This window comes from Oncorhynchus tshawytscha, unplaced genomic scaffold (genome assembly GCF_018296145.1).
Source record: "Oncorhynchus tshawytscha isolate Ot180627B unplaced genomic scaffold, Otsh_v2.0 Un_contig_4047_pilon_pilon, whole genome shotgun sequence".
Taxonomy (NCBI): Eukaryota; Metazoa; Chordata; class Actinopteri; order Salmoniformes; family Salmonidae; genus Oncorhynchus; species Oncorhynchus tshawytscha.
Window position 1 is genome coordinate 69,528 of NW_024609572.1, and position 27,973 is coordinate 97,500.

At 47.1% G+C, this 27,973-nt stretch overlaps 2 protein-coding genes and 1 long non-coding RNA gene across 3 annotated transcripts in view; 1 reads left to right on the top strand and 2 right to left on the bottom strand.

The window, feature by feature from the left end:
- On the bottom strand, positions 1-9,887 carry LOC121845180 (ubiquitin carboxyl-terminal hydrolase isozyme L1-like). The gene is made up of 8 exons (XM_042315966.1): positions 9,722-9,887; positions 9,573-9,584; positions 9,174-9,282; positions 7,274-7,406; positions 6,793-6,934; positions 5,951-6,036; positions 308-355; positions 1-186 (listed from the first exon to the last, which is right to left on the bottom strand). The coding sequence occupies exons 1-8, from the start codon at positions 9,885-9,887 to the stop codon at positions 1-3; spliced, it is 882 nt and encodes a 293-aa protein (XP_042171900.1).
- Positions 7,371-9,929, bottom strand: LOC121845182. Its single transcript, XR_006082415.1, has 3 exons — positions 9,722-9,929; positions 9,573-9,584; positions 7,371-7,406 (listed from the first exon to the last, which is right to left on the bottom strand). It is a non-coding gene; the product is annotated as an uncharacterized LOC121845182 (long non-coding RNA).
- Positions 9,930-23,920: 13,991 nt separating this feature from the next.
- The window catches only part of LOC112242009 (annexin A5-like), a 38,509-nt gene continuing 34,456 nt past the window's right edge, over positions 23,921-27,973 (top strand). The window contains exons 1-2 of the mRNA XM_042315978.1: positions 23,921-24,171; positions 24,498-24,549. Of these exons, the coding sequence (XP_042171912.1) occupies positions 24,547-24,549 (3 nt within the window). The 5' untranslated portion in view covers positions 23,921-24,171; positions 24,498-24,546. The remainder of the gene's footprint in view (positions 24,172-24,497; positions 24,550-27,973) is intronic.

A 27,973-nucleotide genomic window follows, 5' to 3' on the forward strand; every position in this document is an offset into this window, starting at 1 on the left:
CTACACAACAGAATCACAGAGAGAGACAGAAAGTGTGTAAATACACACCGGGGCGGGACACAGGGTGGGACACCGGGGAGACGGGGCGGGACACCGGGACTCAGCCATACACTCACCCAGCTCATAAAGCTGTCCTTTCACATTGACAAAGGTGATAAAATGGAAGTTCACATTATCTGCCTCCACCTGAAAGAGGGAGAGAAAGCGAGGGTTAGAAAGAGGGAGGGAGAGTATACAATATGAAATGATACAATATGAAATGATACATAACATCTGAGGAGGTCCTTATGTTGCATTGTGTTCTCACCCTGCACTGGCCCTGTGCTGCCACTCCATCATGAGCCTCTCTGATGGCCTGCAAGAGACAATAGGTCTAGACACACAGGTATACATTAAACATACAGGTATAGACACACAGGTATAGATTAAACATACAGGTATTTACTGCATGTGGAAAGAATTCAGACCCCTAGACTTTCCACACTTTGTTACATTATTCTAAAACGGATTCAATTTGTTTTCCCCCCGTCATTAATCTACATACAATGGCCGATATTGACAAAGCACAAAGAGGTTTAGAAATGTTGGCTAATTTATAAAATGATATAATAGCTTTACACCAGTATTCAGACCCTTTGCTAGGAGACTAGAAGTGGAGCTTAGGTGTATATGGTTTCCATTGATCATCTTTAAAAATGTTTCTACAGCTTGGAGTCCACCTGTGGTAAATTCAATTAATTAGGCAGGAGTAGGAAAGGCCCACACCTGCCGATAAGGTCCCACAGTTCTCATATTTAACTGGCCGGTTCCCCTCTTCCCACTGGGATTCTCTGCCTCTAACCCTATTATAGGGGCTGAGTCACTGGCTTACTGGGGCTCTCTCATGCCGTCCCTGGAGGGGTGCGTCACCTGAGTGGGTTGATTCACTGATGTGGTCATCCTGTCTGGGTTGGCGCCCCCCTTGGGTTGTGCCATGGCGGAGATCTTTGTGGGCTATACTCAGCCTTGTCTCAGGATGGTAAGTTGGTGGTTGAAGATATCCCTGTGGTGGTGTGGGGGCTGTGCTTTGGCAAAGTGGGTGGAGTTATATCCTTCCTGTTTGGCCCTGTCTGGGGTGTATCATTGGATGGGGCCACAATGTCTCCTGACCCCTCCTGTCTCAGCCGCCAGTATTTATGCTGCAGTAGTTTATGTGTCGGGGGCTAGGGTCAGTTTGTTATATCTGGAGTCGCTCTCTCTCTCATGCCCCAGGACTACCTGACATGATGACTCCTTTCTGCCCAAGTCCACCTGGCCGTGCTGCTGCTCCAGTTTCAACTGTTCTGCCTTATTATTCGACAATGCTGGTCATTTATGAACATTTGAACATCTTGGCCATGTTCTGTTATAATCTCCATCCGGCACAGCCAGAAGAGGACAGGCCACCCAAATAGGAAGAAACCTAGAGAGGAACCAGGCTAGGTTTTGGCCTTTCTAGGGAGTTTTTCCTAGCCACCGTGCTTCTACACCTGCATTGCTTGCTGTTTGGGGTTTTAGGCTGGGTTTCTGTACAGCACTTTGAGATATCAGCTGATGTACGAAGGGCTATATAAATAAATTTGATTTGATTTGATCTAGACAGGTCTGTTAAGAACAAATTTGTATTTACAATGACAGCCTACTGGGGAACAGTGGGTTAACTGCCTTGTTCAGGGGAACAGTGGGTTAACTGCCTTGTTCAGGGGCAGAAAGACAGATTTTTACCTTGTCAGCTAGGATTCGATCCAGCAACCTTTCGGTTAAAAACCAGTGATTCGCGACAGTTTCCTGTGTAACACAGCAGCGCTGCAGTTCTTGACACAAACCGGTGCCCCTGGCACCTACTGCCATACCCCATTCAAAGGCACTTCAACAGTGTCTTGCCCATTCACCCTCAATGGTACAGATACACAATCCATGTCTCAAGGCTTAAAAATCCTTCTTTAACCAGTCTCCTGCCTTTCATCGAGACTGACTGAAGTGGATTTAACAAGTGACATCAATAAGGGATCATTGCTTCCATTACAGATTGATCAAGTGAAAAGAGCTGTTCCTAATGTTTTGTACACTTAGTGAACATTAAAGCATATGCATAAATATATCTACACCAACACTAAACACATACATATTAAACATCTATACATATTAACCCATATGATGCATGTACTCCTATACGTTACAACACCATATTGATCTGTGAAGACATGCATCTCAGAGCCCAGCAGCTCTGCTGTCCTCTAGTGGCCGAGATGAGAACTGCAGCTTCATGTCTGATGTGAGCTCAACTTGCAGAAACAGTTTGGTTTGTCCAGCGGCAAGATTCAAAAACCCTGTGTGCCAACCTCCAAACAAACCGCCAACCCGTGGCGTAACTTCAGCAACAGAATTACACCATGACTAGAAGTTCTCATATCGCCATGAAGTACCGTGTCTTAGCGGTCAAACGCCGTAAAAAGTCGATTTTTTCAATTTCTGCCCAAAATGACCCAAATCTAACTGCCTGTAGCTCAGGCCCTGAAGCAAGAATATTATTGATACCATTTGAAAGGAACCCCTGACGTGTGTGGAAATGTGAAATGAGTGTAGGAGAACACCACATTAGATCTGGTAAAAGATAATACATAGAAACACATGTTTTTTTGTACCATCATCTTTGAAACGCAAGAGAAAACCAGCCCAGGCGCAATTTAGATTTTGGCCACAAGAGGGCAGCAGTGGATGTGCAACATTTTAGACTGATCCAATGAACCATTGCATTCGTTAAAAATGTTGCATCATCAAGAGTGCCCAAATGTGCCAAATTGGTTTATTGATACATTTAAGTTCGTAATTGTGCTCTCTCCAAACAATAGCATGGTATTCTCTCACTGCAATATCTACTGTACATCGGACAGTGCAGTTAACAAGAATTTAAGCTTTCTGCCAATATCAGATATGTCCATGTCCTGGGAAATTCTTGTTACTTACAACCGCGTGCTAGGAGCATTAGCCTACGTTAGCTCAACCGTCCCCACGGGGGGCCCACTGATCCTGTAGAAGTTTTTAAACTGAAGTTTTAGTTAAAGTTGAAATATGTAACATTTTGGGCAACCAGACCAAATTCACATAGAAATTAGTTGCATATCTGCCATTCTCATTAAAAGCCAGTCTAAGAAGCGGTACATCTGTTCTATGCGTGTGATTTCTATGCTTCCCGTTCTTAAGTTGTTTACCCCAGTTTTACTTTGGGTTTTGTACGCCAGCGTCAAACAGCTGGAAATAAAATACTTTGGGTTTGAAAAGACATTTCACAGCAGTTTAGAAGGTGATTCTCTATACAATACTTGCTCATTTTTGCACATAAACTGAAATTAGGCAAATATTAGAATTTTAGCAACCAGGAAACGGAGCGATTTCTGCATAGTGCACCTGGTTAGGTTCATCTTCAGTTTACTCCGTGTGGTTAAATTACGGTTTGGAAAAGACTTAAACAAAAACAAGTCTAGCACTGGGACTGAACCCTGGAGGACGAAAAGGAGAGTTTTCCAGAAAACTAGAGAGGACAGGCTACGGGAGAGGACAGGCTACGGGAGAGACAGGACAGGCTACGGGAGAGGACAGGCTACGGGAGAGGACAGGCTACGGGAGAGGGAGAGGACAGGCTACGGGAGAGGAGAGGACAGGCTACGGGAGAGGACAGGCTAGGGAGAGGACAGGCTACGGGAGAGGACAGGCTACGGGAGAGGACAGGCTTTGGGAGAGGACAGGCTACGGGAGAGGACAGGCTACGGGAGAGGACATATTGACAGAGGACATTATGGACTGGAACTGGGGAATCTTTCCATTAAGGGGAAACTGACAGAGAAACATATTCAGCCTGTTTGTGATGTTCTGTACTCTGATACGGAAAGCTTTGAGGACAGAGATAAAATCATATTCAGCCTGTTTGTGATGTTCTGTCCTCTGATATGGAAAGCTTTGAAAGCCTGACAGATGGAGAGGTAATGACATGTCCCAAGAGCCTGGTTTATGATGTTAGGTCTACCTACACTACAGGCCCTTGGACAGGACAGAGATAATAAAGTCCAGAGTCAGCCTGTTTGTCTGATGTTCTGTCCTCTGATCTGAACTTCCCGTCCCTCAAGTGTCTTTTAGGACAGTCCCTCAATAAACATAGTCAGCCTGTTTGTGATGTTCTGTCCTCTGATATGGAAAGCTCAAGTGACAGAGATAATAAACATATTCAGCCTGTTCCCTGATGTTCTGTCCTCTGATATGGAAAGCTTTTTACAGATGGAGAGGTCCCAATGAATGTCCCAGAGACTATTGTTTAGGGCCCCTCAAGTGTCTCAGGTTCCCGTCCCTCAACATCCTACTATGCCCTCCCTCATATGTGTAAGGTCTACTACCTACGGCCCTCAAGTGTGGCTACTTCCCAGGCCCTCAAGTGTCTCATACTTCCAGTCTACCTCAAGTGTCTCAGGCCCACTTCCCGTCCCTCAAGTGTCTTTGATTTCCCGTCCCTCAAGTGTCTCGACCTACTTCCGTCCCTCAAGTGTCTGGACACCTTCCCGTCCCTCAAGTGTCTCGCTACTTCCCGTCCCTCAAGTGTCTCGCTACTTCCTGTCCCTCAAGTGTCTCGCTACTTCCTGTCCCTCAAGTGTCTCGCTACTTCCTGTCCCTCGTGTGTCTAGCTACTTCCTGTCCCTCGTGTGTCTAGCTACTTCCTGTCCCTCAAGTGTCTAGCTACTTCCTGTCCCTCTTGTGTCTAGCTACTTCCTGTCCCTCAAGTGTCTCTAGCTACTTCCTGTCCCTCGTGTGTCTAGCTACTTCCTGTCCCTCAAGTGTCTAGCTACTTCCTGTCCCTCAAGTGTCTAGCTACTTCCTGTCCCTCGTGTGTCTAGCTACTTCCTGTCCCTCGTGTGTCTAGCTACTTCCTGTCCCTCGTGTGTCTAGCTACTTCCTGTCCCTCGTGTGTCTAGCTACTTGATTGGTTCCCTCAAGTGTCTCTAGCTACTTCCTGTCCCTCGTGTGTCTAGCTACTTCCTGTCCCTCGTGTGTCTAGCTACTTCCTGTCCCTCGTGTGTCTAGCTACTTCCTGTCCCTCAAGTGTCTAGCTACTTCCTGTCCCTCGTGTGTCTAGCTACTTCCCTGTCCCTCGTCCCTCAAGTGTCTAGCTACTTCCTGTCCCTCAAGTGTGTCTAGCTACTTCCTGTCCCTCAGTGTTAGCTTCATCTTGAAATAACAGAAATGCCCTCAAGTGTCTGTGCCTGTTCCCTGTCCCTCATGTTAGCTACTTCCTGTCCCTCAAGTGTGTCTAAATGTTTAGTCCCTCAGTGTCTGTTCTGTCCCTCATGTTAGCCTTCAGACAAACATCACTCCAGAAACACCAAAACATGTTGCATTGTAAACCATCTCCTTCTTGCTGCAGCTCATCTTGGTATAACAGAAATGCTTTGAAAGTGTTGTGAACAGTGACTAAATGTTTAGTCAGTGCCTGTTCTGTTGACATGTTAGTCGTCAGCGGTAGCTGTGAACAGTCTAAATGTTTAGTCAGTGCCTGTTCTGTTGACATGTTAGTCGTCATGGTAACTCCTACTGCACACCTGATTATGGGAACGGAGCTCCTCCAAAGCAAGGTATTTGATTGGTTTGATGTGTTGTGAGGCGTGACTTGATTTACACCTTCTCTAACCCCTGGTTCACGAGGCCAGACATGAGGTGTCCCCCAATAATATCTACCGTCTCCTGAAGTATGGACTCGTTCACTACAGATCTAGGATTAGCGGAGGAAGCTTTGGCTAGAGGGAGTTCCCACCTTAGAACAAGTACACACTTTGGGAGGAAGGAGCGGTAATTGAGACATAGCCAATGGTGTATCACTGAATGTGTGTTACCTGGTTGTTCTCCTGGTGAGTGTGTGCATGAGTGTATTACTGAATGTGTGTGTTACCTGGTTGTTCTCCAGGTGTGTGGCTCGCTGGGCGGGGGTCATGTTAGCCGTCTCATCTAGAAACTTCTTCAGAGCAGAGTCACCATCTGGCACAGAGAGCAGCACTGTTACACACTGGTCCTCCCTACTACTAACTGAAACTGGTCCTGTCTGCAGTCTTCCCTACTAACTAAAACTACACACTGGTCCTGTCTGAATCAGTCTTACTACATACTGTGTACTGAATCATACTACATACTATTTAGAATGTAGTGTTTAGTATAAATATATTCAGTAAAAGCACATCAACATCCTACCCTCATCCACACTGAGAAGGCTTCATCTAATCAGCAATTGTGTTGGTTTAGTCAGTCCTCGGATCTGATCATCAACTGATTATGAAAAGACAAGTCTCTTCCTCAATAGAGTTCAGTGAATTCTACTAGATAAAGACCAGTCTCTTCCTCAATATTCAGTGAATTCTACTAGATAAAGACCAGTTCAGTGAATTCTACTAGATGAAGACCAGTCTCTTCCTCAATAGAGGAAGTGAATTCTACTAGATGAAGACCAGTCTCTTCCTCAATAGAGGAAGTGAATTCTACTAGATAAAGACCAGTCTCTTCCTCAATAGAGGAAGTGAATTCTACTAGATAAAGACCAGTCTCTTCCTCAAGAGGAAGTGAATTATATTAGCTGTAAAGCATCCTGTCTATGACATCACTACAGGTTCTAAATATCACATACTATAAACATTCTATTTTCACATACCCAATCAGCCTACTATTACGAACGCAAGTGTGGGTATTCGTCATTCCCCCTCCCCCCCATCTTGGCTCCATGCAGGACCAGTTTCTACTCACCATACTCTATGTGGGTGGGGTTGTTGGCGACTGCGTGCAGCAGAGCCACGGTGCCACAGGAGTTGACCACCGTCTGTTTCAGGAAGTAGAGGTCAGTACCTCCCGATACCTTCCCAGCCTGCTGCTGCCGGAACGACTCGTGCTGAAACACACCGTTATCATCATGCTACATCAGTCTCTCTCAACACAGTCCTGGGACCCCAGGGCTGAGGTTTAGTGTCCTGGGACCCCAGGGCTGAGGTTTAGTAGTCCTGGGACCCCAGGGCAAAAGGTAAATGTGTCCTGGGACCCCAGGGCTTGCACATTCTGGGTTTTGCCCTAGTACTACCTGTTGTGTCACAGGAGATTCAAATAATCAAATCAAGCTACTAGAGCAACAAAAAACTAAATGTGCATCACCTTGGGGTTCCCAGAACAGAGTTTGCTCCACATCACTGCGCTACATATTTCCAACGTAATAAAGATATAGATCATTGGTTACCTGTTGTGTCAGAGGGAAGAGCAGCATGAGGGCACAGCTGGGAGAAGGTACTGAAGACACAGAACCCTCATCCTCCAGCCCCAACACATCCACGAAGCCCCAGCTACCAACACACCCCCAGCCCACTGAGCACCTGCAACAGTCAAACAGAACATTAACAGGAAGGTTTCCTATCAGTCTCCAGAGACCAACCCAGAGCACAGCTCAACACCAACAGGCAGACCAACCAGAACACAGCGCAACACCAACATGCAGAGGACACAGCTCAACACCAACAGGCTAGATTAGACCAACCAGAGCACAGCTCAACACCAACAGGCTAGATTAGACCACCAGCACAGCTCAACACCAACAGGCTAGATTAGACCAACCAGAACACAGCTCAACACCAACAGGCTAGATTAGACCAACCAGAGCACAGCTCAACACCAACAGGCTAGATTAGACCAACACAGCTAGATTAGACCAACCAACACACAGCTCAACACCAACAGGCTAGATTAGACCAACCAGAGCACAGCTCAACACCAACAGGCTAGATTAGACCAACCAGAACACAGCTCAACACCAACAGGCTAGATTAGACCAACCAGAACACAGCGCAACACCAACATGCTAGATTAGACCAACCAGGACACAGCGCAACACCAACATGCTAGATTAGACCAACCAAGACACAGCTCAACACCAACAGGCTCGATTAGACCAACCAGGACACAGCTCAACACCAACATGCTAGACTAGGACAACCAGACCATCTAGACAGTGTATCTGGAACTCACCCAGTCAATGACAACACTATACTCTGTATATACAGTAGAACGTAAGCCTAAAGTATCAACTTGCTCTGCGTACACATCACTGACAATCTGAAATGGTTCACCCTCACAGACAGTGTGGTGAAGAAGGCACCACACTGGTTGTGAAGAAGGATGAAGAAATTTGGCTTGGCCCCCTATAAAACCCTCAAACTTCTACAGATGCACAATTGAGAGCATCCTGTCAGGCTATATCACCACCTGGTACGGAAACTGCAGGGCTCTCCAGAGAGTGGCGCGGTCTGCCCAACGCATCACCGGGGGCAAACTACCTGCCCTTCAGGACACCTACACCACCCGATGTCACAGGAAGGCCAAAAAGACAAGGACAACAACCACCAGAGCCACTGCCTGTTCACCCCGCTACCATCCAGAAGGTGAGGTCAGCATCATCACAGCAGCCATCATCACCATCCAGAAGGTGAGGTCAGACAGCCATCAGCCTGTTCACAGCTTGTTCACCCCTATCATCCAGAAGGTGAGGTCAGTACAGCTGCATCAAAGCTGGGACCGAGAGACTGAAAAACAGCTTCTATCAAGGCCATCAGACTTAAATAGCAATCAGTAGCAGCTACCACACTGTTACTCAACCCTGCACCTTAGAGGCTGCTGCCCTGTATTAATGGAATCACTGGTCACTTTAATAATGGTTACCTAATGCTTTGCTTATTTCATATGTATATACACCGTATTCTATTCTACTGTATTTTAGTCAATGCCACCCGACATTACGCATCCTAATAGTGTTATATTTATTAATTCCATTATTTTACTTTTAGATGGGTGAATTATTAGATATTACGGCACTGTTGGATGTAGGAACACAAGCATGTCGCTACACCCGCAATAACTGCTCAAATGTGTATGTGACCAATGAAATGGGATTTACAGAGCAGTTAAATGTCCGTCAGGTAGAGGGTAGAACCCGGAGATGGGGTGTTGAGCCCGAATTTAAACTCTACACGGTAATGGACACTAAAATGTCCATGATGACTCGGCAGAACAGGCCTCAAATCAATAATATTATAATCACTAGCGTTTAGCATATCTCCGCTGATCTAACTTCTTTATCAGAACATTACCGCACGGCAGTCTGTCCCAAATTAATAGCGATGAACTTCAAATCAGAGCCAGAGACAAGTTGATCTTTAGTCGCTCTCTCCATCCTTCCATCAGACCACACCCTGTATCCTAGACACCGGGTGGGGCACCAGGCGCAGCGTGGCAGAGATGCTACCGGGGAGACGGACGGTAGTCTACGACGGAAAGGCTCTATTCAAACGGCAGGTTCATCTCGTGTACCTCTGTCGCGCTGACGTTCAGATGATAATCTGATCTAACTAGTATTTCTAACTCCAGACCGAGCCAGGTCCATAATAACCCACCTGTTGGTTGTAATGTCCTGTTGTAACGTCCTGTTGTAACGTCATATACACAACTGTCATCATATCGGTTATGACTCAGCGATATTAAATACACACCTTGTTCAGCATCTGAAACACAGACAGACAAAGAGAAAATAGACATTATTTAGACATTGAGAGACCGTTAGAACCGAGCAGCTGCGTATTTTAAATCTCAGTCTTATGATATACGTAATAAAACCACATTTATTATGACGGTTCTCTACCTCCGGGTTGATCTCCATTGGTTGCCACTCCATCCTGTTCGGTAAGGTTCGGTCCCGTATATCCGTATGTTGTCAAATTTGCTCTGTCGCAACCAGCTGCTGATTTGGGCGATATGATCACATCCCGACCGTCCACCCGCTTCATATGCTGCCAGTCATATTCCATTGTGCCGTTCGGCGGGGGTGGACGAGAACCGGAGAAAAAGCCAATAGACCCTCCCGTAGCCTCGCCTTGTTTGTAAACAAGACAATACATATTACAGTGAAGTATTGGAGGTGAGGTGACAGAGAGATGTGTGTGAGGTGTTCTGTGTAGTTTTAACGAGCAGTCTAGAAGGTGGACTGGTCCAAGCCCGACACAACAGTGGACGCTTCAGTAGCGCAGCTGATAGTCTGGTGGGTAATGGGTGCGTTCGAGCAGATCACTTTTGTCAGATGGTCAAGTCTTTCGTATGTTGCGTTAGGGGGGATAGAAATGGACCTGACTTGTGCCTACATCATGGCCGTGTTCGAGAGCACCAACACGACTGCCGACTGACTGATCTACAAATCACCTTGAATCATAAATGATGACTCGTTATCTGTAGATCATTCAGTCCCAATGATACCCATGATACATTGCGTTTTTCGATCCTCTCGAACACAGCCGTTCACTGAACTTTACAAAAATCATGTGATCGAAAGTCATGATGTTTTGACTGCAGACAACTGCAAAAGGTTGTAGTTGCTCTTTATCATAGAGAATGATAGAAGTCTCTAGTGGCCCAAAAGGTTGTAGTTGCTCTTTACCATAGAGAATGATAGAAGTCTCTAGTGGCCCAAAAGGTTGTAGTTGCTCTTTATCATAGAGAATGATAGAAGTCTCTAGTGGCCTAAAAGGTTGTAGTTGCTCTTTGTCATAGAGAATGATAGAAGCCTCTAGCAGCCCAAAAGGTTGTAGTTGCTCTTTATCATAGAGAATGATAGAAGCCTCTAGCGGCCCAAAAGGTTGTATTAGCATGGGCAGCCCCATTCACTGTGAGGTCTAAATGGGGGCTTCCCCCATTTAAATGTAGCCAATAGAGGAGGCTAGTGGGAGGAGCTATAGGAGGACGGGCTCATTGTAAAGGCTGAAATGGAATTAATGGAACGGAGTCAAACAAATCAAATCAAATTGTATTAGTCATGCGCCGAATACAACAGGTGTAGACCTTTCAGTGAAATACTGACTGACCAGCCCTTAACCAACAGGTGTAAACCTTTCAGTGAAATGCTGACTGACCAGCCCTTAACCAACAGGTGTAGACCTCACAGTGAAATGCTGACTGCCCAGCCATTAACCAACAGGTGTAGACCTCACAGTGAAATGCTGACTGACCAGTCCTTAAACAACAGGTGTAGACCTCACAGTGAAATGCTGACTGACATGCCCTTAACCAACAGGTGTAGACCTCACAGTGAAATGCTGACTGACCAGTCCTTAAACAACAGGTGTAGACCTCACAGTGAAATGCTGACTGACCAGCCCTTAACCAACAGGTGTAGACCTCACAGTGAAATGCAGACTGACCAGCCCTTAACCAACAGGTGTAGACCTCACAGTGAAATGCTGACTGACCAGCCCTTAACCAACAGGTGTAGACCTCTCAGTGAAATGCTGACTGACCAGCCCTTAACCAACAGGTGTAGACCTCACAGTGAAATGCAGACTGACAAGCCCTTAACCAACAGGTGTAGACCTCACAGTGAAATGCAGTCTGACAGCCCTTAACCAACAATGCAGTTAAAAAAATATGAATAAGAAATAAAAGAAACAAGTCAATAAAGAGCAGCAGTAAAATAACAATAGTGAGACTATATACAGGTTATTACGGTACAGAGTCAATGTGGAGGCTATATACAGGGTATTACGGTACAGAGTCAATGTGGAGGCTATATACAGGGTATTACGGTACAGAGTCAAAGTGGAGTTTATATACAGGGTATTACGGTACAGAGTCAATGTGGAGGCTATATACAGGGTATTACGGTACAGAGTCAATGTGGAGGCTATATACAGGGTATTACGGTACAGAGTCAAAGTGGAGGCTATATACAGGGTATTACGGTACAGAGTCAATGTGGAGGCTATATACAGGTTATTACGGTACAGAGTCAATGTGGAGGCTATATGCAGGGGGTACCGGTACAGAGTCAATGTGGAGGCTATATACAGGGTGTTACGGTACAGAGACAATGTGGAGACTATATATCAAATCAAATCAAATTTATTTATATAGCCCTTCGTACATCAGCTGATATCTCAAAGTGCTGTACAGAAACCCAGCCTAAAACCCCAAACAGCAAGCAATGCAGGTGTAGAAGCACGGTGGCTAGGAAAAACTCCCTAGAAAGGCCAAAACCTAGGAAGAAACCTAGAGAGGAACCAGGCTATGTGGGGTGGCCAGTCCTCTTCTGGCTGTGCCGGGTGGAGATTATAACAGAACATGGCCAAGATGTTCAAATGTTCATAAATGACCAGCATGGTTGTATAATAATAAGGCAGAACAGTTGAAACTGGAGCAGCAGCACGGTCAGATGGACTGGGGACAGCAAGGAGTCATCAAGTCAGGTAGTCCTGGGGCATGGTCCTAGGGCTCAGGTCAGTTGAAACTGGAGCAGCAGCACGGCCAGGTGGACTGGGGACAGCAAGGAGTCATCATGTCAGGTAATCCTAGGGCATGGTCCTAGGGCTCAGGTCCTCCGAGAGAGAGAAAGAAAGAGAGAAGGAGAGAATTAGAGAACGCACACTTAGATTCACACAGGACACCGAATAGGACAGTAGAAGTACTCCAGATATAACAAACTGACCCTAGCCCCCGACACATAAACTACTGCAGCATAAATACTGGAGGCTGAGACAGGAGGGGTCAGGAGACACTGTGGACCCATCCGAGGACACCCCCGGACAGGGCCAAACAGGAAGGATATAACCCCACCCACTTTGCCAAAGCACAGCCCCCAAACCACTAGAGGGATACCTTCAACCACCAACTTACCATCCTGAGACAGGGCCGAGTATAGCCCACAAAGATCTCCGCCATGGCACAACCCAAGGGGGGCGCCAACCCAGACAGGATGACCACATCAGTGAATCAACCCACTCAGGTGACGCACCCCTTCCAGGGACGGCATGAGAGAGCCCCAGTAAGCCAGTGACTCAGCCCCTGTAATAGGGTTAGAGGCAGAGAATCCCAGTGGAAAGAGGGGAACCGGCCAGGCAGAGACAGCAAGGGCGGTTCGTTGCTCCAGAGCCTTTCCGTTCACCTTCCCACTCCTGTGCCAGACTACACTCAATCACTTGACCCACTGAAGAGATGAGTCTTCAGTAAAGACTTAAAGGTTGAGACCGAGTTTGTGTCTCTGACATGGGTAGGCAGACCGTTCCATAAAAATGGAGCTCTATAGGAGAAAGCCCTGCCTCCAGCTGTTTGCTTAGAAATTCTAGGGACAATTAGGAGGCCTGCGTCTTGTGACCGTAGCGTACGTGTAGGTATGTACGGCAGGACCAAATCAGAGAGATAGGTAGGAGCAAGCCCATGTAATGCTTTGTAGGTTAGCAGTAAAACCTTGAAATCAGCCCTTGCTTTGACAGGAAGCCAGTGTAGAGAGGCTAGCACTGGAATAATATGATCACATTTTTTGGTTCTAGTCAGGATTCTAGCAGCCGTATTTAGCACCAACTGAAGTTTATTTAGTGCTTTATCCGGGTAGCCGGAGAGTAGAGCATTGCAGTAGTCTAACCTAGAAGTGACAAAAGCATGGATTAATTTTTCTGCATCATTTTTGGACAGAGAGTTTCTGATTTTTGCAATGTTACGTAGATGGAAAAAGCTGTCCTTGAAATGGTCTTGATATGTTCTTCAAAAGAGAGATCAGGGTCCAGAGTAACGCCGAGGTCCTTCACAGTTTTATTTGAGACGACTGTACAACCATTAAGATTAATTGTCAGATTCAACAGAAGATCTCTTTGTTTCTTGGGACCTAGAACAAGCATCTCTGTTTTGTCCGAGTTTAAAAGTAGAAAGTTTGCAGCCATCCACTTCCTTATGTCTGAAACACATGCTTCTAGCAAGGGCAATTTTGGGGCTTCACCATGTTTCATTGAAATGTACAGCTGTGTGTCATCCGCATAGCAGTGAAAGTTAACATTATGTTTTCGAATAACATCCCCAAGAGGTAAAATATATAGTGAAAACAATAGTGGTCCTAAAACGGAACCTTGAGGAACACCGAAATTTACAGTTGATTTGTCAGAGGACAAACCATTCACAGAGACAAACTGATATCTTTCCGACAGATAAGATCTAAACCAGGCCAGAACTTGTCCGTGTAGACCAATTTGGGTTTCCAATCTCTCCAAAAGAATGTGGTGATCGATGGTATCAAAAGCAGCACTAAGGTCTAGGAGCACGAGGACAGATGCAGAGCCTCGGTCCGATGCCATTAAAATGTCATTTACCACCTTCACAAGTGCCGTCTCAGTGCTATGATGGGGTCTAAAACCAGACTGAAGCATTTCGTATACATTGTTTGTCTTCAGGAAGGCAGTGAGTTGCTGCGCAACAGCCTTTTCTAAAATTTTTGAGAGGAATGGAAGATTCGATATAGGCCGATAGTTTTTTATATTTTCTGGGTCAAGGTTTGGCTTTTTCAAGAGAGGCTTTATTACTGCCACTTTTAGTGAGTTTGGTACACATCCGGTGGATAGAGAGCCGTTTATTATGTTCAACATAGGAGGGCCAAGCACAGGAAGCAGCTCTTTCAGTAGTTTAGTTGGAATAGGGTCCAGTATGCAGCTTGAAGGTTTAGAGGCCATGATTATTTTCATCATTGTGTCAAGAGATATATTACTAAAACACTTGAGCGTCTCTCTTGATCCTAGGTCCTTGGAGAGTTGTGCAGACTCAGGACAACTGAGCTTTGAAGGAATACGCAGATTTAAAGAGGAGTCCGTAATTTGCTTTCTAATAATCATAATCTTTTCCTCAAAGAAGTTCATGAATTTATCACTGCTAAAGTGAAAGTCATCCTCTCTTGGGGAATGCTGCTTTTAGTTAGCTTTGCTACAGTATCAAAAAGGAATTTCGGATTGTTCTTATTTTCCTCAATTAAGTTAGAAAAATAGGATGATCGAGCAGCAGTAAGGGCTCTTCGGTACTGCACGGTACTGTCTTTCCAAGCTAGTCGGAAGACTTCCAGTTTGGTGTGGCGCCATTTCCGTTCCAATTTTCTGGAAGCTTGCTTCAGGGCTCGGGTATTTTCTGTGTACCAGGGAGCTAGTTTCTTATGAGAAATGTTTTTAGTTTTTAGTGGTGCAACTGCATCTAGGGTATTGCGCAAGGTTAAATTGAGTTCCTCAGTTAGGTGGTTAACTGATTTTTGTCCTCTGGCGTCCTTGGGTAGACAGAGGGAATCTGGAAGGACATCAAGAAATCTTTGTGTAGTCTGTGAATTTATAGCACGACTTTTGATGTTCCTTGGTTGGGGTCTGAGCAGATTATTTGTTGCAATTGCAAACGTAATAAAATGGTGGTCCGATAGTCCAGGATTATGAGGAAAAACATTAAGATCCACAACATTTATTCCATGGGACAAAACTAGGTCCAGCGTATGACTGTGACAGTGAGTGGGTCCAGGGACATGTTGGACAAAACCCACTGAGTCGATGATTGCTCCGAAAGCCTTTTGGAGTGGGTCTGTGGACTTTTCCACGTGAATATTAAAGTCACCAAAGATTAGAATATTATCTGCTATGACTACAAGGTCCGATAGGAATTCAGGGAACTCAGTGAGGAACGCTGTATATGGCCCAGGAGGCCTGTAAACAGTAGCTATAAAAAGTGATTGAGTAGGCTGCATAGATTTCATGACTAGAAGCTCAAAAGACGAAAACGTCATTTTCTTTTTGGTAAATTGAAATTTGCTATCGTAAATGTTAGCAACACCTCCGCCTTTGCGGGATGCACGGGGGATATGGTCACTAGTGTAGCCAGGAGGTGAGGCCTCAGTGGTGCTGCCCGTGTTGTCACAGACACTATAACGGACCTGATAGAGAGATGAGCATGCATCTACAACGGAGATCACCTCAGTGGTGCTGCCCGTGTTGTCACAGACACTATAACGGACCTGATAGAGAGATGAGCATGTATCTACAACGGAGATCACCTCAGTGGTGCTGCCCGTGTTGTCACAGACACTATAACGGACCTGATAGAGAGATGAGCATGTATCTCTTCACAAACTTCATTCTGCAGCCATCACATGCATTGTTGGAGGCTCTACGTCGACCAATCATCACCTGCATTGTTGGATGCTCTATCGTTAACCAATCATCACCTGCATTGTTGGATGCTCTATCGTTAACCAATCATCACATGCATTGTTGGAGGCTCTATCGTTAACCAATCATCACCTGCATTGTTGGAGGATCTATTGTCAACCAATCATCACCTGCATTGTTGGAGGCTCTATCGTTAACCAATCATCACCTGCATTGTTGGAGGCTCTATCGTTAACCAATCATCACATGCATTGTTGGAGGCTCTATTGTCAACCAATCATTACAGTGTTTTTTGTTTGGGTCATATCCCACAAACCCTCGAGGTGCCTTATTGTTATTATAAACTGGTTACCAGTAAAAATATCAGTAAAAGTATCTGTTTTGTCATACCTGTGGTATACGGTCTGACATACCACGGCTTTCAGCCAATCAGAATTCAGGTCTCAAACAACCCAGTTTTTAATAAACAATAGATGTGGTCAAGAGGTCAACGGAACTCGACCAAAACAATGGAAACGCCATGGAAACACACAGGGGAAAGAGCCCCAATTTCTTAATTGACCCCCCAGCTAAATTAGCCTTCATTTAGGCTACTGTTTACATGTGTATTTCACACTATGTTGAGGTAAAAATCAGAGTATAAGTCTTGTATGGATGTCAACCCCAACACACGTTCGTGTCATCATCACCAATCACCTGCAAAACAACTTTGACTAGGACCTCCACCGATTTCTGCATGCTAGCTGAGCTAGCAGGAGTTAGCATTTAGCAGACGGCTTCTACTAAACCTGAAAAGGGACAGCTTCTAAATGTTATGCAGTGAATACAGCCAAATATATCAAAATGGGACTTTCGTAACCACACAGTGGGCCTGTTACAATACAGAAATAATGATGGATTTGACAGAGATGCACTATGTTAGATCAGACGTGTTGGAGGCCAGGGAGGGAGGGAGGGAGGGAGGGAGGGACAGAGAGAGAGAGATGCACTATGTTAGATCAGACGTGTTGAAGGCCATCCAGCATTCATTTTCCATCTGCGTTCCATTCAATTCTTTAACTCATCTATGGAAAAACTGCCCCGTTGATCTGGCCTTGCTGTTGGAAAAACCACATTATGTTCCGAGCAGAGATGGAACCTGACACTATGTATCTTCCCTCTACTCCCTGTGCCAATATGAGGGGATGTAACGGTTTTCTAGTGGTGATGAAGGAGAGTCGGACCAAACTGCAGCGTGTCGATTGCGATCCATATTTATTAAACAAAACGTAAACACGACTAAACACTAAACACTACAAAACAATAAACGTAATGAAAACCGAAAACAGCCTATCTAGTGCAAACTAACAGAGAGTACAAGTAAGACACTAAGGACAATCACCCACGACAAACTCAAAGAATATGGCTGCCTAAATATGGTTCCCAATCAGAGACAACGATAAGCACCTGCCTCTGATTGAGAACCACTCCAGACAGCCATAGACCTTGCTAGACAACCCACTAAGCTACAATCCCAATACCACCATCAAAACCCCAAGACAAACACACCACAATTACAAAAACCCCATGCCACACCCTGGCCTGACCAAATACATAAAGATAAACACAAAATACTTTGACCAGGGCGTGACAGAACCCCCTAAGGTGCGGACTCCCGAACGCACCTCAAAACAATAGGGAGGGTCCGGGTGGGCGTCTGTCCATGGTGGCGGCTCCGGCGCGGGACGTGGACCCCACTCCTTTAATGTCTTAGTCCCCTCTCCCTTCGTCCCTGGATAGTCCACCCTCGCCGCCGACCATGGCCTAGTAGTCCCCACCCAGAACCCCACTGGACTGAGGAGCAGATCGGGACCGAGGCAGCTCGGGACTGAGGGGAAGCTCGGGAGTGAGAGAAAGCTCAGGAGTGAGAGGAAGCTCAGGAGTGAGAGGAAGCTCAGGCAGGTAGATAGATCTACCAGCTCCTGGCTGGCTGGTGGTTTCAGCAGATCCTGGCTGACTGGCAGATCCTGGCTGACTGGCAGATCTGGAAGAGTCTGGTTGACTGGCAGATCTGGAAGAGTCTGGTTGACTGGCAGATCTGGAAGAGTCTGGTTGACTGGCAGATCTGGAAGAGTCTGGTTGACTGGCAGATCTGGAAGAGTCTGGTTGACTGGCAGATCTGGAAGAGTCTGGCTGACTGGCAGATCTGGAAGAGTCTGGCTGACTGGCAGATCTGGAAGAGTCTGGCTGACTGGCAGATCTGGAAGAGTCTGGCTGACTGGCAGATCTGGCGGCGCTGGGCAGACTGGCGGCGCTGGGCAGACTGGCGGCGCTGGGCAGACTGGCGGCGCTGGGCAGACTGGCGGCGCTGGGCAGACTGGCGGCGCTGGGCAGACTGGCGGTGCTGGGCAGACTGACGACGCTGGGCAGACTGGCGATGCTGGGCAGACTGACGGCGCTGGGCAGACTGGCGACGCTGGGCAGACTGGGGGCACTGGCTGCTCCATATAGGCTGACAGCTCTGGCGGCTTCTTACAGACTGACCGCTCTGGCGGCTCCGTGCTGACTGGCAGCTCCTTGCAGACTGGCAGCTCCTTGCAGACTGACAGCTCCTTACAGACTGACAGCTCCGTGCAGACTGACAGCTCCGTGCAGACTGACAGCTCCGTGCAGACTGGCAGCTCCATGCAGACTGGCAGCTCCATGCAGACTGGCAGCTCCATGCAGACTGGCTGCTCTATGCAGACTGACAGATCTGGCTGCTTCATGCAGACTGACATCTCTGGCTGCTCCATGTAGACTGGCTGCTTCATGCAGACTGGCAGCTCGGGCTGCTTCATGTAGACTGACAGCTCTGGCTGCTCCATGCGGACTGACAGCTCTGGCTGCTCCATGTAGACTGACTGCTTCATGCAGACTGGCAGCTCGGGCTGCTTCATGTAGACTGACAGCTCTGGCTGCTCCATGCAGACTGACAGCTCTGACTGTTCCATGCAGACTGACATCTCTGGCTGCTTCATGCAGACTGGCAGCTCTGGCTGCTCCATGTAGACTGGCTGCTTCATGCAGACTGGCAGCTCGGGCTGCTTCATGTAGACTGACAGCTCTGGCTGCTCCTTGCAGACTGGCAGCTCCATGCAGACTGGCAGCTCTGGCTGCTCCATGCAGACTGACAGCTCTGGCTGCTTCATGCAGACTGGCAGCTCTGGCTGCTCCATGCAGACTGGCAGCTCTGGCTGCTCCATGCAGACTGACAGCTCTGGCTGCTCCATGCAGACTGACAGCTCTGGCTGCTCCATGCAGACTGGCTGCTTCATGCAGACTGGCATCTCTGGCTGCTCCATGCAGACTGACATCTCTGGCTGCTCCATGCAGACTGACATCTCTGGCTGCTCCATGCAGACTGACATCTCTGGCTGCTCCATGCAGACTGACAGCTCTGGCTGCTCCATGCAGACTGACAGCTCTGGCTGCTCTATGCGGACTGACAGCTCTGGCTGCTCCATGCAGGCTGGCAGCTCTGGCTGCGCTGAACAGGCGGGAGACTCCGGCAGCGTAGGAGAGGAGAAAGGCTCTGGCTGCGCTAAACAGGCGGGAGGCTCCGGCAGCGCTGTAGAGGAGGAAGGCTCTGGCTGCGCTGAACAGGCGGGAGGATCCGGCAGCGCTGTAGAGGAGAAAGGCTCTGGCTGCGCTAAACAGGCGGGAGACTCCAGCAGCGCAGGAGAGGAGAAAAGCGCTGGCTGCGCTGAACAGGCGAGGCACACTGAAGGCCTGGTGCATGGTGCTGGAACTGGTGGTACTGGATCGAGGACACGCACAGGAAGCCTGGAGCGGGAGCTGCTACCGGAGGACTGGAGTGTGGAGGTGGCACAGGATGGGCTAGACCGTGAAGGCGTACTGGAGATCTTGAGAGCAGTGTTGGCACAGGATGTGCAAGGCTAGGGATGTGCACAGGAGGCCTGGTGCGTGAGGCTGGCACCAACTTCACCAGCCGACTAACACGCACCTCAGGACGAGTATGGAGCGCTAACCCAGGTGCCATCAAATCCCCAACACGTTCCGTCGGGCGAATTCCATGCAAAAGCACCAACACAGCAACTCCCTCATTTCTCTCTCCTCCAATTTCCCCATTAACTCCTTCACAGTCTCTGGTTCTGGTCTCCTCCTTGGCTCCTCACGATAAACAGGGAGAGTTGGCTCAGGTCTGACTCCTGACTCTGCCACACTCTCCCTGAGCCCCCCCCCAAGAAATTTTTGGGGCTGATTCTCAGGCTTCCATCCGCTATGCCGTGCTGCCTCCTCATATCTGCGCCTCTCAGCTTTCGCCGCCTCCAGTTCTTCCTTGGGGCGGCGATATTCTCCAGGCTGAGCCCAGGGTCCTTTACCGTCCAGTTCTTCCTCCCATGTCCATTTCTCCAGGTGGTGCAGCCTCTCCCACTGCAGCTGCTGCTGCTCCTGCTGCTGCTGCCGCCTCTGTTGCCTCTCCTGTGGTTCCTGCCTGTTAACACGCTGCTTGGTCCGTTGGTGGTGGGTGATTCTGTAACGGTTTTCTAGTGGTGATGAAGGAGAGTCGGACCAAACTGCAGCGTGTCGATTGCGATCCATATTTATTAAACAAAACGTAAACACGACTAAACACTACAAAACAATAAACGTAATGAAAACCGAAAACAGCCTATCTAGTGCAAACTAACAGAGAGTACAAGTAAGACACTAAGGACAATCACCCACGACAAACTCAAAGAATATGGCTGCCTAAATATGGTTCCCAATCAGAGACAACGATAAGCACCTGCCTCTGATTGAGAACCACTCCAGACAGCCATAGACCTTGCTAGACAACCCACTAAGCTACAATCCCAATACCACCACCAAAACCCCAAGACAAACACACCACAATTACAAAAACCCCATGCCACACCCTGGCCTGACCAAATACATAAAGATAAACACAAAATACTTTGACCAGGGCGTGACAGGGGAGAAGGGACCAAATGATTAGGGTGAGGCACATGGGCTACTAACTGTCAGGGTTTACCAGAATTGTACCCAGAAGCAGACCAGGACAAGGTGAGTATAAAGATGGTGAGTATTTATTAATTAATGAGAACGTGGAGGTAGATAGTTCCGGGTGGAGGAGCGGGCAGCGGAGGTGGGTTGATGGGAGTGGATAGGCAGATCCAATGGATAACACCCTGGCGACGAGCAGACAGGGATGGGGTATGGGTTCCGGGTGAATGGCTGTAGACAAAACAAACGGCGGTAAGTAAAAGGCAAGCAAGACGTACAAAACAATAAAACAAAACAAACTCTATAAACTGGAGGCTGGTTCGTGGGCACAACATACTGGTCATGGCTAACGATCCGGCAGGGAATGGATGTCAGGTCAGAGCTTTTGAAGGGGAGAGGTGATGATCAGGACAGGTGTGCAGATTACTGATGGGATACAGGTGCGGGTGAACATAATCTCCCAACAAGCTAATTCGCCCGGCAACCAGACAGGGTGCGTTCCAGGACACCGGAAACACACTCCAGGACAGAAACACAGGCAAACACAGACTCAGGAAGCGGGATTCGTGACACTAGCAGCTTTCAACACAACATACACTGAGTACTACTTTCTTAGCTGCAGTATACATACAGTATGTCCCTGACATTATTAACAGAAATATTTTTACATTGTTTGCAAATGTATATGTGACACGTATTAATGCCCAAATAACACGCAAAACCGGCACACAAAACAACAACATTTATATTGATATTTTTTATAGCTGAACAAGTGGGGCTCCAAACAGATGGGATCTGCCTGTCCTGAATGACGAGTCACCACTGAATGGACATCCTGCTATCCAAACAGATGGGATCTGCCTGTCCTGAATGACGGGTCGCCACTGAATGGACATCCTGCTATCCAAACAGATGGGATCTGCCCCACCTGTCCTGAATGACGGGTCACCACTGAATGGACATCCTGCTATCCAAACAGATGGGATCTGCCCCACCTGTCCTGAATGACGAGTCACCACTGAATGGACATCCTGCTATCCAAACAGATGGGATCTGCCCCACCTGTCCTGAATGACAGGTCGCCACTGAATGGACATCCTGCTATCCAAACAGATGGGATCTGCCTGTCCTGAATGACAGGTCACCACTGAATGGACATCCTGCTATCCAAACAGATGGGATCTGCCTGTCCTGAATGACAGGTCGCCACTGAATGGACATCCTGCTATCCAAACAGATGGGATCTGCCTGTCCTGAATGACGAGTCACCACTGAATGGACATCCTGCTATCCAAACAGATGGGATCTGCCTGTCCTGAATGACAGGTCACCACTGAATGGACATCCTGCTATCCAAACAGATGGGATCTGCCTGTCCTGAATGACGAGTCACCACTGAATGGACATCCTGCTATCCAAACAGATGGGATCTGCCTGTCCTGAATGACGCGTTGCCACTGAATGGACATCCTGCTATCCAAACAGATGGGATCTGCCTGTCCTGAATGACGAGTCACCACTGAATGGACATCCTGCTATCCAAACAGATGGGATCTGCCTGTCCTGAATGACGAGTCACCACTGAATGGACATCCTGCTATCCAAACAGATGGGATCTGCCTGTCCTGAATGACAGGTCACCACTGAATGGACATCCTGCTATCCAAACAGATGGGATCTGCCTGTCCTGAATGACGGGTCACCACTGAATGGACATCCTGCTATCCAAACAGATGGGATCTGCCTGTCCTGAATGACGGGTCACCACTGAATGGACATCCTGCTATCCAAACAGATGGGATCTGCCTGTCCTGAATGACGAGTCACCACTGAATGGACATCCTGCTACTGTGTAATATAACTTGCAAACGTTGTGAATTATTTAGTTGGAGAAAGGATTGTATGCTGGTCTGTACATGTGTGTAAAACTGTGAAGTGTTGTTCCTACTAAGGGGTTGGAGGGGGTGTATTTGTTTAGTTAAATAGGTATAAATATTGTCCTGTAGCTAATTGACCGTGGAATCTGTGATTTATTACCACAAACATTATAAAGTTGGTTTTCAATGTGTTTGGTGCCTGAGTTTGTACATACTATTTGCAAAAAGGATCTGTGTCCCCTCCACTCCACTGTTATAATAACTAACGCTAATTTAAATTGACGCAGTTCCAACATAATCCACAGGAGGGCAGCCTAAAATCCCAATCCTGCTATATTGCACTTAACTCGATTATTATTTCATGCAAAACATGAATTTGTGGTCTAGTCTGCCACCTTGTGGATTGTTTAAGAACTGCACAGTGCGGTAGCATGACCAACTCACATTGGTTGGCAGTAACGTGATCAACGTCAACATTTTTTTTATTGCCAATCAAATATTGGACATGGTTTATAAAAACATTGCAACAGAATACTGATACAAATACTTTTGCCAACATTTTCGTCATGGAAAATTGCGCTGTAGTTATGCACTTGTAATTTCTACTTGTTCATATATTTTGATATTATTATTGACACCATATTCCATGGGTTTACTGACCACAATCCATTGAATTAATAGTGAGAAGTGTTGATTATTTGGCGTCAGGAGAGCACAGCGCATTGAAGAAAGCAGTGAGATACGCAACGTCTATGTCTCTGTAAAATGGTCACTACTAGCACGCAAGGCCATGTCGGTCTCTGCGCGACTGCTTTGATTTCTACATGATTCCATAAGTGTTATTTAATAGTTATGATGTCTTTGCTATTATTCTACAATATAAAAAATAAAGAAACCCCCGCTTTCCCTCCTCCTCTCCACCTCTTGTCACCTGTTCAGGTAAACCTGCCGGTTTCTATGGAGACAGATTGAACACACCATCCTCCACTGTCATCACTAGCAGCTGGTTGATTACCGGTTTGTCCGTTTTGATTGAGATGGTTTTACACCGCGGACAAGTCCACAACCCGTTTGCTTCACCACTACGACGTTGAAATCGTGTAAATAGTTTTGGGATTAAACACGTCATCTCCCGGTCAACCGAGGCGCTGAACCCGAGCTGTTTAGTCATACAGGGTGTGTCTCTGTTCACTCGCAGCGGACTCGTTTTTCCACTCTTTCTACCGGTTCCTCTCTCTTTCTCGCCCTCTCTTTACTGCGAGCTCCGGTGCAGATCTCCTCCGGTAAGTTTCCACCGCTCGACATCAGATCGTTAGTTGAAGAGTTGTTGACGAGGTTATTCTGCTGAACCAGGTGATGTGTTTAACCTGGACTGTGATTGTAGTTGGGATCATTTCTCAACACGGATGCGGAGAGATACAACAGGATTTTAGCAGATAATGGCGAGTTGTGGCTGTTGCAGAAGAGAATAACCTCCGTCTGTTTTATGAATGGAAACACAGATCTGTAGCTATTTTCCATGACTTTTAAACGTGGAAAAGTTTTTGATGGCGTTTAACGTTTTTGCCTTTTAAGTTAGTTAGTGATTCTGTTCTGTGTTTCTCTTCAGACAGAACGATCTTTCTTCGAATCAAACCAACTATCAGCTATCTATCAGAATGGTAAGTTAACTTCACGAGACAACTTTATGATGTTGTTATTATAATGTCCAATTTAACTTCACTAAAAGCCACTTCAGATGAATAAACGGAAATGTTTCGCTGTCGGTAAAAGAGACCTGTATGACCCATTACTATGTTAATGTTTAACTTTCTATCTCTGTCTATAATGGACACCACATCCGCGGCACCGCCCCAGGCGACAGTCTTTAAATAATCATTACACCTTATCCCAGAACAATACGCAGTGTAGAACCCAGTATGGAACACATGGGTTCTAGAATAGGTTGTTCCATTGTATAACTGTAGAACCCAGTATGGAACACATGGGTTCTAGAATAGGTTGTTCCACTGTATAACTGTAGAACCCAGTATGGAACACATGGGTTCTAGAATAGGTTGTTCCACTGTATAACTGTAGAACCCAGTATGGAACACATGGGTTCTAGAATAGGTTGTTCCATTGTATAACTGTAGAACCCAGTATGGAACACATGGGTTCTAGAATAGGTTGTTCCACTGTATAACTGCAGAACGAAGGGAGATCATTTGAGACTGTACTCCCATATGTGTTTCATTCATCCCGGGTGAGTTTCTCCCAAAACATATGTGTCATGTTTAGCTTTAAAAACATTGTTAATCTGTTGCCTAACACTGAAAAATGGTGTTGATGGTGAAGATACTGGCTCTGTCCCGAATCTCCATACTAGCTTGCTACAATCAATACAAATGTATGAACCCAACATGTAAAGTGTTGGTCCCGTGTTTCATGAGTTTCTTATTTTCAATGACGGCCTAGTGGGTTAACTGCCTTGTTCAGGGGCAGAACGACAGATTTGTACCTTGTCAACTCGGGGACTTGATCTTGCAACCTTTCAGTTACTAGTCCAACACTCTAACCACTAGGCTGCCTGCCTCCTCTAACCACTAGGCTGCCTGCCTCCTCTAACCACTAGGCTGCCTGCCTCCTCTAACCACTAGGGCTGCCTGCCTCCTCTAACCACTAGGCTGCCTGCCTCCTCTAACCACTAGGCTGCCTGCCTAACCCTAGGCTACACTCTAACCACTAGGCTGCCTGCCTCCTCTAACCACTAGGCTGCCTGCCTCCTAACCAACTACTACTAGGCTACCTGCCTCCTCTAACCACTAGGCTACCTGCCTCCTCTAACCACTAGGCTACCTGCCTCCTCTAACCACTAGGCTACCTGCCTCCTCTAACCACTAGGCTGCCTGCCTCCTCTACACTCTAACCACTAGGCTGCCTGCCTCCTCTAACCACTAGGCTGCCTGCCTCCTCTAACCACTAGGCTGCCTGCCTCCTCTAACTACTATGCTACCTGCCTCCTCTAACCACTAGGCTACCTGCCTCCTCTAACCACTAGGCTACCTGCCTCCTCTAACCACTAGGCTACCTGCCTCCTCTAACCACTAGGCTACCTGCCTCCTCTAACCACTAGGCTACCTGCCTCCTCTAACCACTAGGCTACCTGCCTCCTCTAACCACTAGGCTACCTGCCTCCTCTAACCACTAGGCTACCTGCCTCCTCTAACCACTAGGCTACCTGCCTCCTCTAACCACTAGGCTACCTGCCTCCTCTAACCACTAGGCTACCTGCCTCCTCTAACCACTAGGCTACCTGCCTCCTCTAACCACTAGGCTACCTGCCTCCTCTAACCACTAGGCTACCTGCCTCCTCTAACCACTAGGCTGCCTGCCTCCTCTAACCACTAGGCTGCCTGCCTCCTCTAACCACTAGGCTGCAACTATTGGACAAAACACACATCACGACAAGAGACACCAGAACACTACACAAAGAGACACCATAGCAAGGCAGCAACACATCACGACACAACGTTGTAGCAGCACAACACGACAACAACATGGTAGAGGCACAACATGACAACAACAAGGTAGCAGCACAACACGACAACAACAAGGTAGAGGCACAACACGACAACAACATGGTAGCAGCACAACATGACGACAACAACAAGGTAGCAGGACAACACGACAACAACAAGGTAGAGGCACAACACGACAACAACAAGGTAGCAGGCACAACACGACAACAACAAGGTAGCAGGACAACACGACAACAACACAACATGACATCAACATGGTAGCAGCACAACATGACGACAACAACAAGGTAGCAGGACAACACTACAACAACAAGGTAGCAACAAGGTAGCAACACACAACAACAAGGTAGCAGCACAACACGACAACAACATGGTAGCAGCACAACACGACAACAACATGGTAGCAGCACAACACGACAACAACATGGTAGCAACACATCACGACGTTGTAGCAGCACAACACGACAACAACATGGTAGCAACATATCACGACACAACGTTGTAGCAGCACAACACTACAACAACATGGTAGCAGCACAACACGACAACAACATGGTAGCAGCACAACACGACAACAACATGGTAGCAGCACAACACCACAACAACATGGTAGCAGCACAACACGACAACAACAAGGTAGAAGCACAAACCATGGTACAAACATTATCAGGCAGAGACAACAGTACAAAGGGCAAGAAGCCACAACTATCAGTAAGAGTGTCCATGATTGAGTCTTTGAACGAAGAGATGGCTAGACAGTGTACCATGTGATTACCTCCAGCTCTAAACCCTCAGAGGTAGTAATCACCCCTGTGGGGAGAGGGGCATTCTTCTTACCAGACCACATGACCTTTGTTTTGGAGGTGTTCAGAACAAGGTTAAGGGCAGAGAAAGCTTGTTGAACACAGAGAGCAGTGTTGTAGAGGTGTATAACACAGCATCTGGGGGACACAGAGAGCAGTGTTGTAGAGGTGTATAACACAGCATCTGGGGGACACAGAGAGCAGTGTTGTAGAGGTGTATAACACAGCATCTGGGGGACACAGAGAGCAGTGTTGTAGAGGTGTATAACACAGCATCTGGGGGACACAGAGAGCAGTGTTGTAGAGGTGTATAACACAGCATCTGGGGACACAGAGAGCAGTGTTGTAGAGGTGTATAACACAGCATCTGGGGGACACAGAGAGCAGTGTTGTAGAGGTGTATAACACAGCATCTGGGGGACACAGAGAGCAGTGTTGTAGAGGTGTATAACACAGCATCTGGGGGAATGGTATTTCAATTGATTGATTTCCTTCTATGAACTCTAACTCAGTAAAATCAGTAAAAATTGGTTTTATATTTTTGTTCAGTGTACGTACTTAAACAGCAGACTCATTTCAGCGTTTGATCTAGTAAAATTCCCAATATCCCAATACAACAGCTGGTAATCAAATAAAGTGATGAGCTGTACAAAAATTAAGGAATGGCGGGAGTCGAATGGCGGGAGTCGAATGGCGGGAGTCGAATGGCGGGAGTCGGATGGCGGGAGTCGGAGATGGCGGGAGGATGGCGGGAGTCGAAT